Consider the following 13429-nt stretch of genomic DNA (forward strand, 5'->3'; position numbering starts at 1 on the left):
GAATGTATTACCGTAGCGGTGACGGGCAGCCGCACCGTTACACTAGCTAACTTTTTCTAATATCCTCAAATACATTTTGTCATGTGAAGGAGGACAGATAAGCAAACCTATTGTTCGCACTAGCTGCCAAGGCGATTCACTATGTAGTTTTGTGATCTAGGTCTGAAACTCTGTGAGAACAGATCTGACAGCAGGGTGCCACCTAATATATTATAGCAAAATGCATTGTTTATCAACCTTTTTTGGTGTGTGCAAAGCAAGTCTGCTGGTTTTAGCTAGTTAACTTGCAAGTTTTAGACAAAAACTCATCATCAGACAACAACATATATTTCGACAACAACATATATTACATTTTTTTCTGATTTGTAATTGTTTAGTTCCTGAAGTAGAGTTTTGTTTGATTCCCAGTCCTGTGGGATATGATGTGCTCTGGGTGGCCAAGACGTACCCCCTGGGCCAGCTGGCCACCCCCTGCTGCCCAGTGAAGTCCAGAGGAGCGCTGGTGTCGTCGTTCTCTCCTGATGGCCTGCTGCTGGCCATCGTCATCAACCAGAAGGACCCCAGGGTAAGCTCTCTATGGGCTGTTTCCTTAGCACTGTGCTCACCCAAACTAAGAAATATGCACTATCAGGCACCCCAGCACCATGAATGGACGGGGCTGACACCTGTTCTTTTCATTTCTGTTGCTATGATTGGGATTGTCTGAAATGCCAGTGCTTAGATTTGATGGTGGTGTTTAGCTGTAGCCTCAGAGTTCGAGCACTCTTCTTGGCTGTGGTGGTGACCCTTGAGGAGTTTTGAATTTGTATTCCACAGCATTTATAATGCAGGGTAGTGGGAAGTCAGCTACCGGTCATACAAGTAGCCACAGATCTATAACCCATTGGAAGACTGTTGAAATGATTGGCCAGATAGATGATCATGAGTACATGAGCTTTATCATGATCATGAGGCCCGACCTCTAATGTCTATGGTAGGAAAAAACACTGATTTTGTTAGGTGGTGTGACCCATGCTGTGCACTTGACCATGGACACAGGATGACAGACCTCCATATTTAAATTCTTGGCAAACTCTTGTCCACCCTCTGTCTTAAACCAACTGTCTGCCATCTTAGAGACTCCAAACAAACAACAGGTGTCCGTTGCCCACTTGATTGCAAAGGTGTGTGATATGTGTGTCATGAAGTGAAACCAAACAGTTACGATGCAATTATTTTTAATCAATTCAGTCTACTCACAGTTTACAGGTATCCAAGTGCGGTTGTAGACTAGACAATGATATAAATAGCCTAAGTGTTCTTTCAACATGAGGCATTAACAATACTTTTAGTCGTTCCAAAATCTATACAGCTACAAGTGATTTAATTATTTCTATCACAACCAGAACCTGCCGGTTTTACACAGCCTTGGCAAGACCAACATAGTTGTTGGACATGTTGAAGATGGTGTAGTACTGCCTGATGAAGACATCACCCAAGATCCAGAGGCTGGACCCACCATTGCCAAATCCAGTGGTGCAGCCATAGTAGTTGGACTGCAGAGAATGAGATATAAAAGTGTCATGAACACATTCACCGTTTCATAATATTTTCTACAGACTTTTAGATTTAAAAACTACAAAAAGTGTATTATGCTAAGCAGCAAATGGATTTGTATTAGTTCTGCTTTAAAACCAGGGCTTACCTGACGGACGTAGGCAGATGCGGGCAGAGTGAAAGCATGTCCATTGATGTTAAAAGTAACTTCAGGCATGTTTGCAATGTTTTGGCAGTTCACAGAGGCCTAAGAACAGACATAAGTGAAAATCAAATTTGAGAAGAATCTAAATGTTGAAATATATGTATAATAACTATAATATGAGTATAGATAGTATACCAAAAAACGAGTGTCTTCCAAGCCTACTAGGGCAGTTATTATAAAGCGTCTAAATGGTGCTTTTTGGCCCATAATGACTTGGAACACTGTGTACAAGCATTTGGTTATACTTACACCACCGTAAGAGCTGGATGCACCAACTGCGTTGTTGAGGCTTGAAATGTCATTGTTTGGTCCAACGACCAGAGAAGTTCCAGTGTCCACAATTGCCTGGCATCCACCATTGCAAGCAACAACATTGCCGTTGACGGTGACACTGCAATCAGCAAAACTCTGATCAATCCCTACTGGTTCATACATAGCAAGAGATGCAAACTTTCACATTTTAGAAATAGTTCTAACTATCTTGAGCCTTGTTCTTGGGAACTCTTCCAACATGATGTTAGCTTTTAAAAAGTTATTTCTCACTGCTTTGTGTGAGCATGGCTTGCATTTACACAAAGAATTTTAAATCTACCTTTCAACAGTGATCTGCCAGTAGGTCTCAGATGACAGGGGGACCCAGACGAGGTTGCCGGTGTAGTGGCTGGGATCATACCCACCGAAGGTCACCTCACTGCCAGTCTCAGAGTTGCTGTGCACAGAAGTAGATGATAGAACATCAACTGCTTATTAAGAAACACTTTGACAAAGGTTCAGATGTCTGTTACAGAGACACAGGCCACTATTGAAATGGATAATAAGCACAACAAGCTCTGTGTTAGGGCACACAGTTGGTTTGGAAGTTGGTACCTGCTCAGGTACACAGAGAAGTAATCCTGCACCAGGCCCTGCTGCACCATGTTGTTGAAGACCGTCTGAGCCCCAGAGGCAGCCAGGCGGGGGAAGGCCAGACCCAGAATACCGTCAGCCTGCATGTTAGCCATGAAGGGAGCCTCACTCTGGCTCAGTCCAAACGTCTGGTGAGGCACTTGGATTCCTCCAACCTAACAAGGATGAATTACAGGCAGGGTATTTAAGATGGTTAAAGAGTGTAGATAATATTAACTTAGAGTGTAGGGGTGCACGATTCAGAAAATGTCACGATTCGATTCGATACCGATTTTAAGGCTCACGATTCGATTCAAAATCGATTTTCGATTCAAAAACGATTTTCGATTCTCGATTCAAAAAAATGTATTCACAGTATGCAAATGTTAGTGCTGTCAAACGATTAAAATATTAAATCGCGATTAATCGCATTTTTGTCATAGTTAACTCAAAATGAATCGCGATTAATCGCAAATTAATTAATCGCAAATTTTATCATGGAAAAGTGGATTGGCTTGCTTTATGCAAGGTTTTATTTTATTGAAAAACAACATTGCCAAACAGGGCGGTACAAAATAAAATTATAAAGTAACAGTTAGGTTACCAATAAAAGGTAAGCCTACTACTTCTGTGCTTTCAGCCAGCTGCCTGTTGACATTTTCAGACAACATTGAAGCTCGCTTCTTTTGCACAACACAACTTTTAAAGGTGAACTTTCTATTCAGAAGCTTTTTATCAACCATTTCGCCGTATCGCGCTCACCATCACTCAAACCGTGACGTTAGCCTACTACACAGTTTGCAAAGCCAAAAAGAACGTTAATCTTAAAAAAAAAAAAAAAAAAAAACATTTTTTTTTCATATTTGTATGAATCGATTTTTGGAATTATATGAATCGATTTTGAATCGGAAGCACTTGAATCGCGATACGATTGTGAATCGATTTTTTTGCACACCCCTATTAGAGTTTAGTTTAATCCTCATTAGGCACACTCATCCAATTCTTGGATGAATTTACAAATAGCTATTCATTTTTCAAACTGGATAGTTTTATAATATGTTCTGTTATAGTTTATGATTGTTATGTTTTTTTCATAATACTCACGCCAACAACATCAGTGCCCAGGAATCCAGTCATACTTCCAGTTCCGTATTGGATCTGCAGGGATTTTCCAGTATTCCTGAAGGTTGAGGATTGGCTGGGGTTGAATTTTTGGTGGTTGTCTAAAGAAGAACATTGCCAACCATTGTTAGGTTAATGAATCCATGACCATTCTCATTTGTCAAGGGTTTTGTTACATTTGATGTTGATGCTTGACTTCTAATTCTATATAATATATAATGTATATAATTATATTTCATCATTACACCATTTCTGGTTTGCTATTATATGAATGGGTACATGATAGAGGTAATTGTAAACATACTGCAGGCAGCACTGCTGCAGTACACAGAGGGCACCCAGAGGTTAGAAGAGCCAGTGTCGAAAATCACTCTGAAGGACTGAGGGGGGGTACCGATGGAGATCACCCCAAAGTAAGCCAGCTGTGTGGGTGGAAATAGCACATTGTCAGGTTGGCAATTTCTCAGACCCATTAATGGCCATTCATATTCATAAGAAATGTTGAATTGGGGTTCAAATGAGATTATGGACTTACATCAGCGTCGTTAGTCATCTGCTCTGTGCCCACAGCAAAGTCCTGGAACTTGGCCATTGGTCTGTAGGGGAATTGCTTCCTGTACTCCTCCCAGAGGCCCTGTTCTTCCAGACTCTCCCTAGCAGTCTTCCCCTTGTTCAGAGGGATCCTGGGAGAGAGAAACCAGGCTCAGTATGGCACCATATATGTTGTAATTATTAGTTTGTTACGGTTATAGGCAAGTAGTAGTAGGACATCTTTTGACACAACACTTCAGGAACAGCAGAGAAACAATAACTGACCTGAGGAGGCACTCGGAGAGCGCCACAATGGCACAGAGGATAATGGCTGCCTTCATGATTGGTAGTCTACTCAATTCCTTCACCTGGAGCTCAGTGAGCCATCAGTCGAACCTGTGCCTTTTTATACATACAATCTCCCCCTAATTTCAGTTTACTTTTTGATTCACCCTGATAAAGTATCGTGAACTCTTATCATTTGTCTGATAGCAAATGGAACAGAAAAGCTGTATGTCCTTTTGGCAATGTCAGTGATTGTCCTTAAATTCACAGGTATACTTGATACGTAGATAAGTAAGATACATTTGAATGATTTAATACTTATATAATATAATACGATATATTCATTCCCACATATAAATAAAACAGTTAATAAACTTACATGTGGATGGGTATTTTAGTACAGAATTAATGAAATTAGCTGTACTTGGACATTTTCATTTTTATTTAGTTTATTTATTTACAAATTGAGGTTTGTTTTTACAGGCAACTAGTTTAAACATCATCTTCTAATTCCTTGTGATGGTAAATGGTAGTGTGAAGGGCAGATAAACACACCTGTAGTTTCCACTAGCCTCAGGCTGTGCATGTTGTAGTTCTATGGTCTGGGCCGGCAAACCTCCCAAGAATGTAAGAATGGAGTTTCCTGTGAATGCTTTTCACATTCACTAAAGATCCTAGTTAGCATGCCAGTATGCAAGCTTTTATCAGTGCCACCTATGCTGTTGTTGACAATTGCAGTGTTTTAGCATGTCTTTTATGTAGTTAGCGCGCTCATTTTAGACCAAAACATCACTAAGATTTTTTTTCCTCTTTACTTTCCTGTCATTGTGGCATTCTGCAACATTTCTAATTCATTTCAAAAAACATTCTGATTATGTGTTTGCTACTTGATTACTTCTGTTTACGGATTCAGAGGGATTACCAAATGTTGTCAGGGAAATTGTTGAAATTTACATTATATTCAACTGTAAATACAAGCAGTCTGAGATAGATACATTTATTGTATGGTGGAATTCTTGTTTAAAATACTGTTCATTCTCTTATTGAATGACCTCAGATGGTGCTTCTACATGGACACTAAACAGAAATAGGCTGTTTCTCTAAGTGGATATGTGTGTAATGTTACAGTTGGACAGAAAGAGAGGACTGCTTTACCAAATAAGAAATATCTGCCACCTATCCTTAATTTTCAACTACCGAAACAACTCTAGTACCTAATAAACCCACATTCTATAAACTACCACTCATGTACACCTTACCTTTCCCTAACTAAAACTTCTATCGTATCCTACTCTACCCTCTACCTTTAAATTAATTTGTGTTACTCTAATGAGTTTGTGCACAAAATACAATGGGCCTGAAAAATTGGAGGGGATTTGAAGACGTTTTCCAGTGTAAGTGTTATGTGATTACTTAATTATTGTACCTTAGATTGTTTGGTAGTCATGCGTGAAGAATAAACACTGATTGCAATTGCAGTGGGTGGGTGTGTTTGTTGAGCTGTAGCTTGTCTCAGAGCTGCTCGACGTGGAGACATTTCTGTTCGAGAATTAGAGGTGTTGTGGGCCTAATTCAACAAAACACTTCAAAAGGAAGGTGCCCACAAAGGCATCTTTGTTGTTGTTGGTGGTGGTTGTTCAGGGTCCTCAAAAAAAACAACACAAAAAAAACAATAAACAATCCTTTTCAAGTTTAAATTAATGTAGCTCAAGTCGACTTATTCAAGTTATCAACAAAGTTATTTGTCCTTGATAACATTTAGCAATCTCTGTGACTTTTCAAACAAAAGTTTGAAATGGAAAGCAAGCAAGGAAGGGAAATTGCCTTAGTTACTGATTAGGAAAATTTAAGATTAAGATATCAGGAGAGGAAAGGCACTCTCGGACGAGGTTCGTTCAATGTTAAAACGCATCACACTGTGCCACCATTGCCAAATCCTTTGGCATAGTCACTTGAAAATTCAAAACTAAATTTGGCTTCTAGTCTCACATGATAACCTAAACATTTTAACGTCTTTATAGTAGTTTTTCCTACTAATGAATAGGCAGGAAGGAATTCTGCTTAGAAATGTAAACATGGGTTTGTTATTGGTAAAGAAGCATGGTGCTACAGCTGCACTGTGAGCAGTGATATGTTGCCACCCTGTTTGTTATTAAAGGTCTCAAACTGGTATCTATGCTACTATCCATGGACTGTCATTTTTATATTACAGTCTTACTGGATCTAAGTGCACCTCTTGTTAAGAATGAGAAATGATAGGCTGATTAAAGTAGACCCAGAACAACATCCTAAGGGAACATTACAAAAATATTCCAGAGCACACACATTGTGGAATTTAGTTGCCCTCTGAGACTTGAGTTTTTACTGCTAATGTTGACTGATGATGCCACTGATTGTTTGTCTGATTTGACGTGTTGTTTTGTGATTTTACAGGTGACTCAGGTGCTGTTTGTGAGCACTCAGAACTTTGTGTCCGTGTCGGCTGGATTGGGAGGTTGTGGCAGTAAGAACCTTACCATCCCTGCCAAGTATATCAGGTGGGTGTGTGTGAGTAGAGTACACACTGAGATTTAGAGGCACTCTGTTTTATTTAGTCCTAAGCGTTATTAAAATACATTTGCATGTCAGAGAGAGACAGGAAGACAAATAGGTGCTCATAGAATATTTGTTTTTTTGTGCGCTTATGTGAAATGTGTGTGTGTGTGAGGAGTTCTGTTGCTACTGATTTCTCATGTCTCAGTGTCTCCCCCTGTAGGTCATATTGGGTAGCCAGTGCGTGCTGGTCTCCAGGCGGTTTGTTCCTGGCCTGTGTGCTGAAGCGCGGCTCGCTGCTCATGCTGATGCGCCTAGGCAGACTGCTCACCCTCTCCACAACAGGATGTGACATCGACTTTGGTCCAGCCCACTTCCTGCCCCTCCACCCTCTTGTCACCTACAGGTAGGAAGTATCATTCAGGTGGCTCTTCAAGGACTGTCATCTGCCTTATGGCTAAAAGTAAACAGACGTGATAAGACATGATATTGTACGTGAAGAGTAGAACATAAGGGGGAGCAGCATGTTCAAATAACAACATAACTGGTCTTCTGATTAAAATAGCCATGATGTTGTCCTCAATAGCACACTAAAAACGTCCCAAACAGCTCCATTAACAGTGACCCGTCATCATGTAGAAACTGATCTGTGTCGCTGTCAGCTAGATGGTCAGTGGGATAACAGGCTGGTTAAAAAACCCTTTCCAACCCATCCTCTGTGCAGACCCCCTGCTCACTCTGGGGCCGATGGCAACATCTCCAGCTCCAGTGCGTCTCTCCAGGACGTGTTTAGGCAGCGCTACTCCGTCAGCTGGCACCCACGTCTGCCCCTCCTCATCCTGTCTGACGGCTACATGGCCACCCTGCTACGGGCACCCAGCCTGCCCTCACCCACCGCCCTCATCAGCGGCCTGCTGCTGGACACGGCGCAGGGGCTAGAGCGGGCACGGATACTCCTGCTGCAGGTGTGTGTGCCTCTAGATATACCCATACACATACTCAAAATTCCTGTGTGATGTTTAGGGTTAGGGTTAGGGGCCTGCTGCAGGTGTGTGTGCCCTGGATATACCCATACACAATACTCAAACTCCTGTGTGATGTTTACACACAGATACACACTTATATACATTATGCTCCCGATCGCTTAAACGCCGCAACACACACACACACACACAGGGCTTGATATACCCATACAAATACTCAAACTCCTGTGTGATGTTTACACACAGATACACACTTATATACATTATGCTCCCGATCGCTTAAACGCCGCAACACACACACACACACACACACACACAGGGCTTGATATACCCATACAAATACTCAAACTCCTGTGTGATGTTTACACACAGATACACACTTATATACATTATGCTCCCGATCGCTTAAACGCCGCCACACACGCACACACAGGGCTTGATATACCCATACACATACTCAAACTCCTGTGTGATGTTTACACACAGATACACACTTATATACATTATGCTCCCGATCGCTTAAACGCCGCCACACACGCACACACACAGGGCTTGGGCACACGGGTGCTGTAAGGACAGATGACCTTGTCCACTACACACAGGTGGAAGTCTAACGTTACACACTCATGGCTGTTGCCATGCTCTACTGCTTGGTTTGGTGTTGTTGTAAGTGTATCGTTGTGCTTATTTGTGTGTGTGTGTGTGTGTGTGTGTTTGTGTGTGCGCGTGCGTGTGTGTGTGCGCCCGCGTTTGTGTGACAGTCACAAGCCCATTTAGAGTCCCTGTTCAGCCTGAAGTTCACTGCCAGCTTGCAGGCCCTGAAGGACAGAGATACTCCAGTTCCCAGCTTGCCTCTCTGTCTCCAGGACGATGGAACCACAGACGACCTGCTGGAGGCCTATGAGAAAGCCCAGGTCAGGAGCCTTCTCTTTCTCTTCCTCTGAATGCTGGGAGACTTTCTTCTTAGTCCTGATTTCACCCATTCAGTGCTTTGTTGCTGTTCCTTTCACACATATGGTTCGCTGTGTGTTTACTTGGTGTGTGTGTGTGTCTGTGTGTGTGTGTGTGTGTGTGTGTGTGTGTGTGTGTGTCTGTGTGTGTGTGTGTGTGTGTGTGTGTGTGTGTGTGTGTCTGTGTGTGTCTGTGTGTGTGTGTGTGTGTCTGTGTGTGTGTGTGTCTGTGTGTGTCTGTGTCTGTGTGTGTGTGTGTGTGTGTGTGTGTGTGTCTGTGTGTGTGTGTGTGTGTGTGTGTGTGTGTGTGTGTGTGTGTCAAGGCTGATGCTGAAGATGAGTATGCCAGCGGCGGTCAGTCCTCCGGGGTGCGCAGGGAGGAAGGGGGCAGCCTGGAGTTCACCTCCATGTTTGACACTCTCCACGCCCAGCCAGACCTCCTCTCCGGCCCCGCACGGCCCAGTCAGGGCTCCGTGCCGCTGCGCTCAGAGCTCAACGAGGCCCAGCGGAGCCTCCTCACCGCCTGGGCCCTGCTGGCCTCTCTGGGTGGCCGTGTCGAGCAGAGGTCCAGGCTTTTGAAGTACGCCGTGCGATGCGCCGGCCGACTGGCCCTGTTGCTTCGGCTGGGTGAAGGCCTGGCCAATAAGAAGCAGCAGAGAGGCTCCTGGGTCGCCTGCATGCTGCGCCTCTTCCAGACGCTGCTGTCCTTCCAGCCCTGGGACGGCCCCCACGCCAGCGGAGGGAGCGGGGTGTCCGCGCTCGTGGAGCTCACCCAGAGTTTCACCCAGCTGCTCCTCTCCCCCTCCTCGGATCTCCCCCTCTCGTCCCACAGCTTCACGGCAGCCTTGGGCTTCCTGCGACTGGCCGCCCGCTGCATGGACGAGGCCTACAGCCCACCCACCCGAACCCTCCCCCAACACACGCTCCCGTCGGACCAGTACCGCACCCCGCTGCTGCAGGAGCGGGTCGGAGCAGCTGATCCAGAGTCAGCCCAGGTCTGCCCTCAGAGACCCTCCTCCCGGTCAGTAACATTCATATAGTACCCATGTATACTGTCCATGTGTATACTGTCCATATAGTGTTCATATAGTGTCCATATGTATAGTATTCATATAGTGTCCATGTGTATACTGTCCATATAGTGTTCATATAGTGTCCATATGTAAAGTATTCATATAGTGTCCATGTGTATACTGTCCATATAGTGTTCTTATTACGTTAATGTATAGTGTCCTATAGATGCTGCACCAACAGCTGCTAGCGTGTGATGAACTGGGGTGTGTTATGTCTGGTATGGGCTGGTGCTCTTTTCTGTGTGTGTGAGTGAGCGTGTGTGTGTGTGTGTGTGTGTGTTTGTGTGTGTACACGTTATCAAGTTCAAGTTCAAGTGTTTTTATTTGTCATAAAAATTGTATGTATATTGTTTAGTAAATGATTCATTCTCATGAATATTGCAAGAATATTGTTATATGCTAAATGTATGCCTGTTCTGTGTTTGGTAGCCTGGCTTGTGTGTGGCAGGGCCTTTACAAGCAAGCTCTTCAGTACCAGACTGTGCTGCGCTCTCAAACAGACCTCCAGGGCGGCAGTAGAGAGCAAAAGAAGTTGTTGGCCACCCTGTGCCTCATCCAGGGGGAGCTGCAACGAGCCGGGGTCAGTCTGGCAGAGGATTGGGCTCTGCACTGTCCTGACGGTACATTTGATTGGTTGGTTTTCTGACAACACTGTAGCTCTGGCAAAGTCATGCTGCCTTGAAATGCTGTCTGTATCGTGACTACCGCATCAAGCCGAAACCGCAGCTAATAGCAAACACCACATAAATTGGTTAACGTGTACATAACTATGATATGATAAGGTCATTTTTAAGTGTGTGTGTGTGTGTGTGTGTGTGTGTGTGTGTGTGTGTGTGTGTGTGTGTGTGTGTGTGTGTGTGTGTGTGTCTTCCTACAGGTGAGGAGCTCTTCCTCCAGGGGTCCTATACACAAAGCACAGAGACTTTGAGGACAGAACTGTGGGCTGAGCAAGAGAGAGGTGGGCACCATCCACAAACTAGGAAGCTTTTCTTTACGGTGCCAACCCATGCCACCGCTGTGAGCGACGCGATCTCTAAACCCAATGCATTTCAATGGGAGCCAATCCATTGTGACGTAAATGAGCGATCTGAGCGAGCATGTTGAAACTTATGCAAATGAGGAGCGATATTTCCCGGCAGCAGCCAATGAGATTGTTTGGTGTCGTCTTTGACGGTTTGAAAATTGTAGGACTGTATGCTATTTCCACACGCTACACCACGCCCACTCAAAGCGATGGAATTTGATCGCGTCGCTGTCATGGGTTTGCACCGTTAGGATTCACACCCCCAGACTGATCATACAAGCATCATCATGGTGTGAGAGGATGGAGCATTCACTGCTTTCTCAAGATCAAACCGTTATTTGTTTCGGGAATTCAATATTTAGGAGTTGGCTTGTGGGCGGAAAAAACATATCTAAGGTTCTTATCTCAATTGAATGCTTTTTAAAGTTGACTCTAGACGTCTAGCTAGACGTTATTCTATACATTAATCTTAATCTAGGTGATGTATGCTGTTTTATGAGCCATACCCAGCCTCATATGTGTGCCTTCACTCCCACCCCCATCCACAGGAGGCTCTCGGAGCTGTCACCTGCAGACCCGGTATGGACTGGCCCTCCTGTACAGCCTCCTCTACCAGTACCGTCTGCGTGAGGCCCAGGCTCTGGGCGACCACATGGCCCGGAGACTGCTGCAGGAGCCTGGCCAGAGGAAGGAGGCAGAAGGTATGTTTGCATCAGAGTTGAGAACGTAGGTGTTAATATTAAATCATCAATTATTATTATCTGTGTTATTTAGGTCCTTCCCCGTACAGAAAATGTTATTTAACATTATTATTATTAATTCTAATTATTATTTAACAAGTTATTGTTATTAAAAAAATTATTTACCAGGGATGGTTATTTCCAATTTAATGTCTTTGAAGCTGAGAAAGCTAAACAATTAATGTACAATGGCGATTGTGTTGACAAGTAAATAATTAAAACTTCTGTCATTGGGTTTGCCTGTCTATTTGGCTTTTCATGGAAGGCATTTGACATTGAGAAATGTAAAACACAGATGCCCATCAGCAGTTGCATTGCGTTTCTTAAACATTTGTCCTACATTTGAACAGCTTACATTTTCCATTTCATTTCCCCAATCTGTTAAATTTCAATAATTTATCAGTTAAACATTTTTTTAATTGGATTTGATCAGAGCACTTGTTTAAAACATACTGAATCCAACAGATCATTGATTGATTTTGATCGCCAATGTATTGTTCCATTCTTTGTATCAGTTTGTGTTGGGCGCATGTCCGTTGTATTAATAATGAGGCTAGCTACCCTAGCTAAACATAGCCCTGCCCACCACTTTGAGAACCTTGCTCATGTAGATGTCATTGGCTGTGTGTGTATGATGTCATTGGCTGTGTGTGTATGATGTCATGCTTCCCCCACCTCCAGAAGAGTGTGGGTGCGGAGGCTGGTTCCCAGTGGGTGTGCACCGTGAGGCAGCCTGTGCAATAGTACAGAGCCTGGGCAGATTCATGGCGGCGTACTACACCAACCAGCCGCTGGCTGTGAGACCCCCCCACTGTGTGGAGGTGCTGGACCCCCTGCACTTTCCTCAGGGTGAGCTTGTACACATGTATACACTCATACCTAAGAGACACAGTCGTTTCAATTCAATTCAATTCAATTCAATTTTATTTGTATAGCGCCATAACAATACAATTGCCTCAAGGTGCTTAACAGAGCCCAGAGCCTAGACCCCCTTAGTGCATGCACAATGGCAACAGAGGCAAGAAAAAACTCCCTGTTAGGCAGGAAGACACCTTAAGCAGAACCACGGCAGGGGTATACACTCATACCTAAGAGACACAGTCTTTAAGTCATTTCACTAACACCTAATGAGTGTTTCATCTCTCTGAGTGTCTATCTCTCTCTCCGTCTTTCCCTGAGTCTGTGCCTTCACAAGAGCCTGGGTCAGTCACAGACCCTTTCCATAGCACTTAACCAATAACAAGCCAAATTTCATCACACATTGAAAAAGGTTACCTAAATGATATGTATTGCTAGTCTGGGAAGTCCCGCCCCACTTCTTCCGGCCAAATTGATTTTGCCTCTGCACTGGGTCTGGTCAACTTCGGATAGCCGTTCATTTCAAGATTTCCAGAATCCTTGGAGCCAATCACAAACTGGCTTTTGGCTACCTGGCGCGCCATTGGCGGATTTAAACTTACCACGGCTACGTTACAAAATCTACTGCACGGAGAGTTTTTAAACATTGGACATGGTGGTCGCCGAAGCACCGCAAAACTTCGATAAGGCAAGTTTTCTTTGAAA

At 43.8% G+C, this 13429-nt stretch overlaps 2 protein-coding genes across 2 annotated transcripts in view; one reads left to right on the forward strand and one right to left on the reverse strand.

Moving 5' to 3' along the window:
* Positions 1-13429, forward strand: part of cplane1 (ciliogenesis and planar polarity effector 1) — a gene marked incomplete at both ends in the record, with an annotated part of 67173 nt that overhangs the window by 18509 nt on the left and 35235 nt on the right. The window contains 9 exon segments of the mRNA XM_080834573.1: positions 409-565; positions 6998-7101; positions 7320-7502; positions 7821-8061; positions 8841-8993; positions 9353-10050; positions 10532-10722; positions 11675-11827; positions 12548-12715. Coding sequence (XP_080690699.1) covers positions 409-565; positions 6998-7101; positions 7320-7502; positions 7821-8061; positions 8841-8993; positions 9353-10050; positions 10532-10722; positions 11675-11827; positions 12548-12715 — 2048 coding nt within the window.
* Positions 1398-4620, reverse strand: LOC308361819 (pepsin A-like; the record flags this gene model as incomplete). Its single annotated transcript, XM_080834277.1, has 9 exons — positions 1398-1535; positions 1685-1783; positions 1991-2132; positions 2334-2450; positions 2609-2802; positions 3731-3849; positions 4053-4170; positions 4284-4431; positions 4565-4620. The coding sequence occupies 9 exons, from the start codon at positions 4618-4620 to the stop codon at positions 1398-1400; spliced, it is 1131 nt and encodes a 376-aa protein (XP_080690403.1).

Source organism: Sprattus sprattus (assembly GCF_963457725.1).
Source record: "Sprattus sprattus genome assembly, chromosome: 3".
Classification (NCBI taxonomy): Eukaryota; Metazoa; Chordata; class Actinopteri; order Clupeiformes; family Clupeidae; genus Sprattus; species Sprattus sprattus.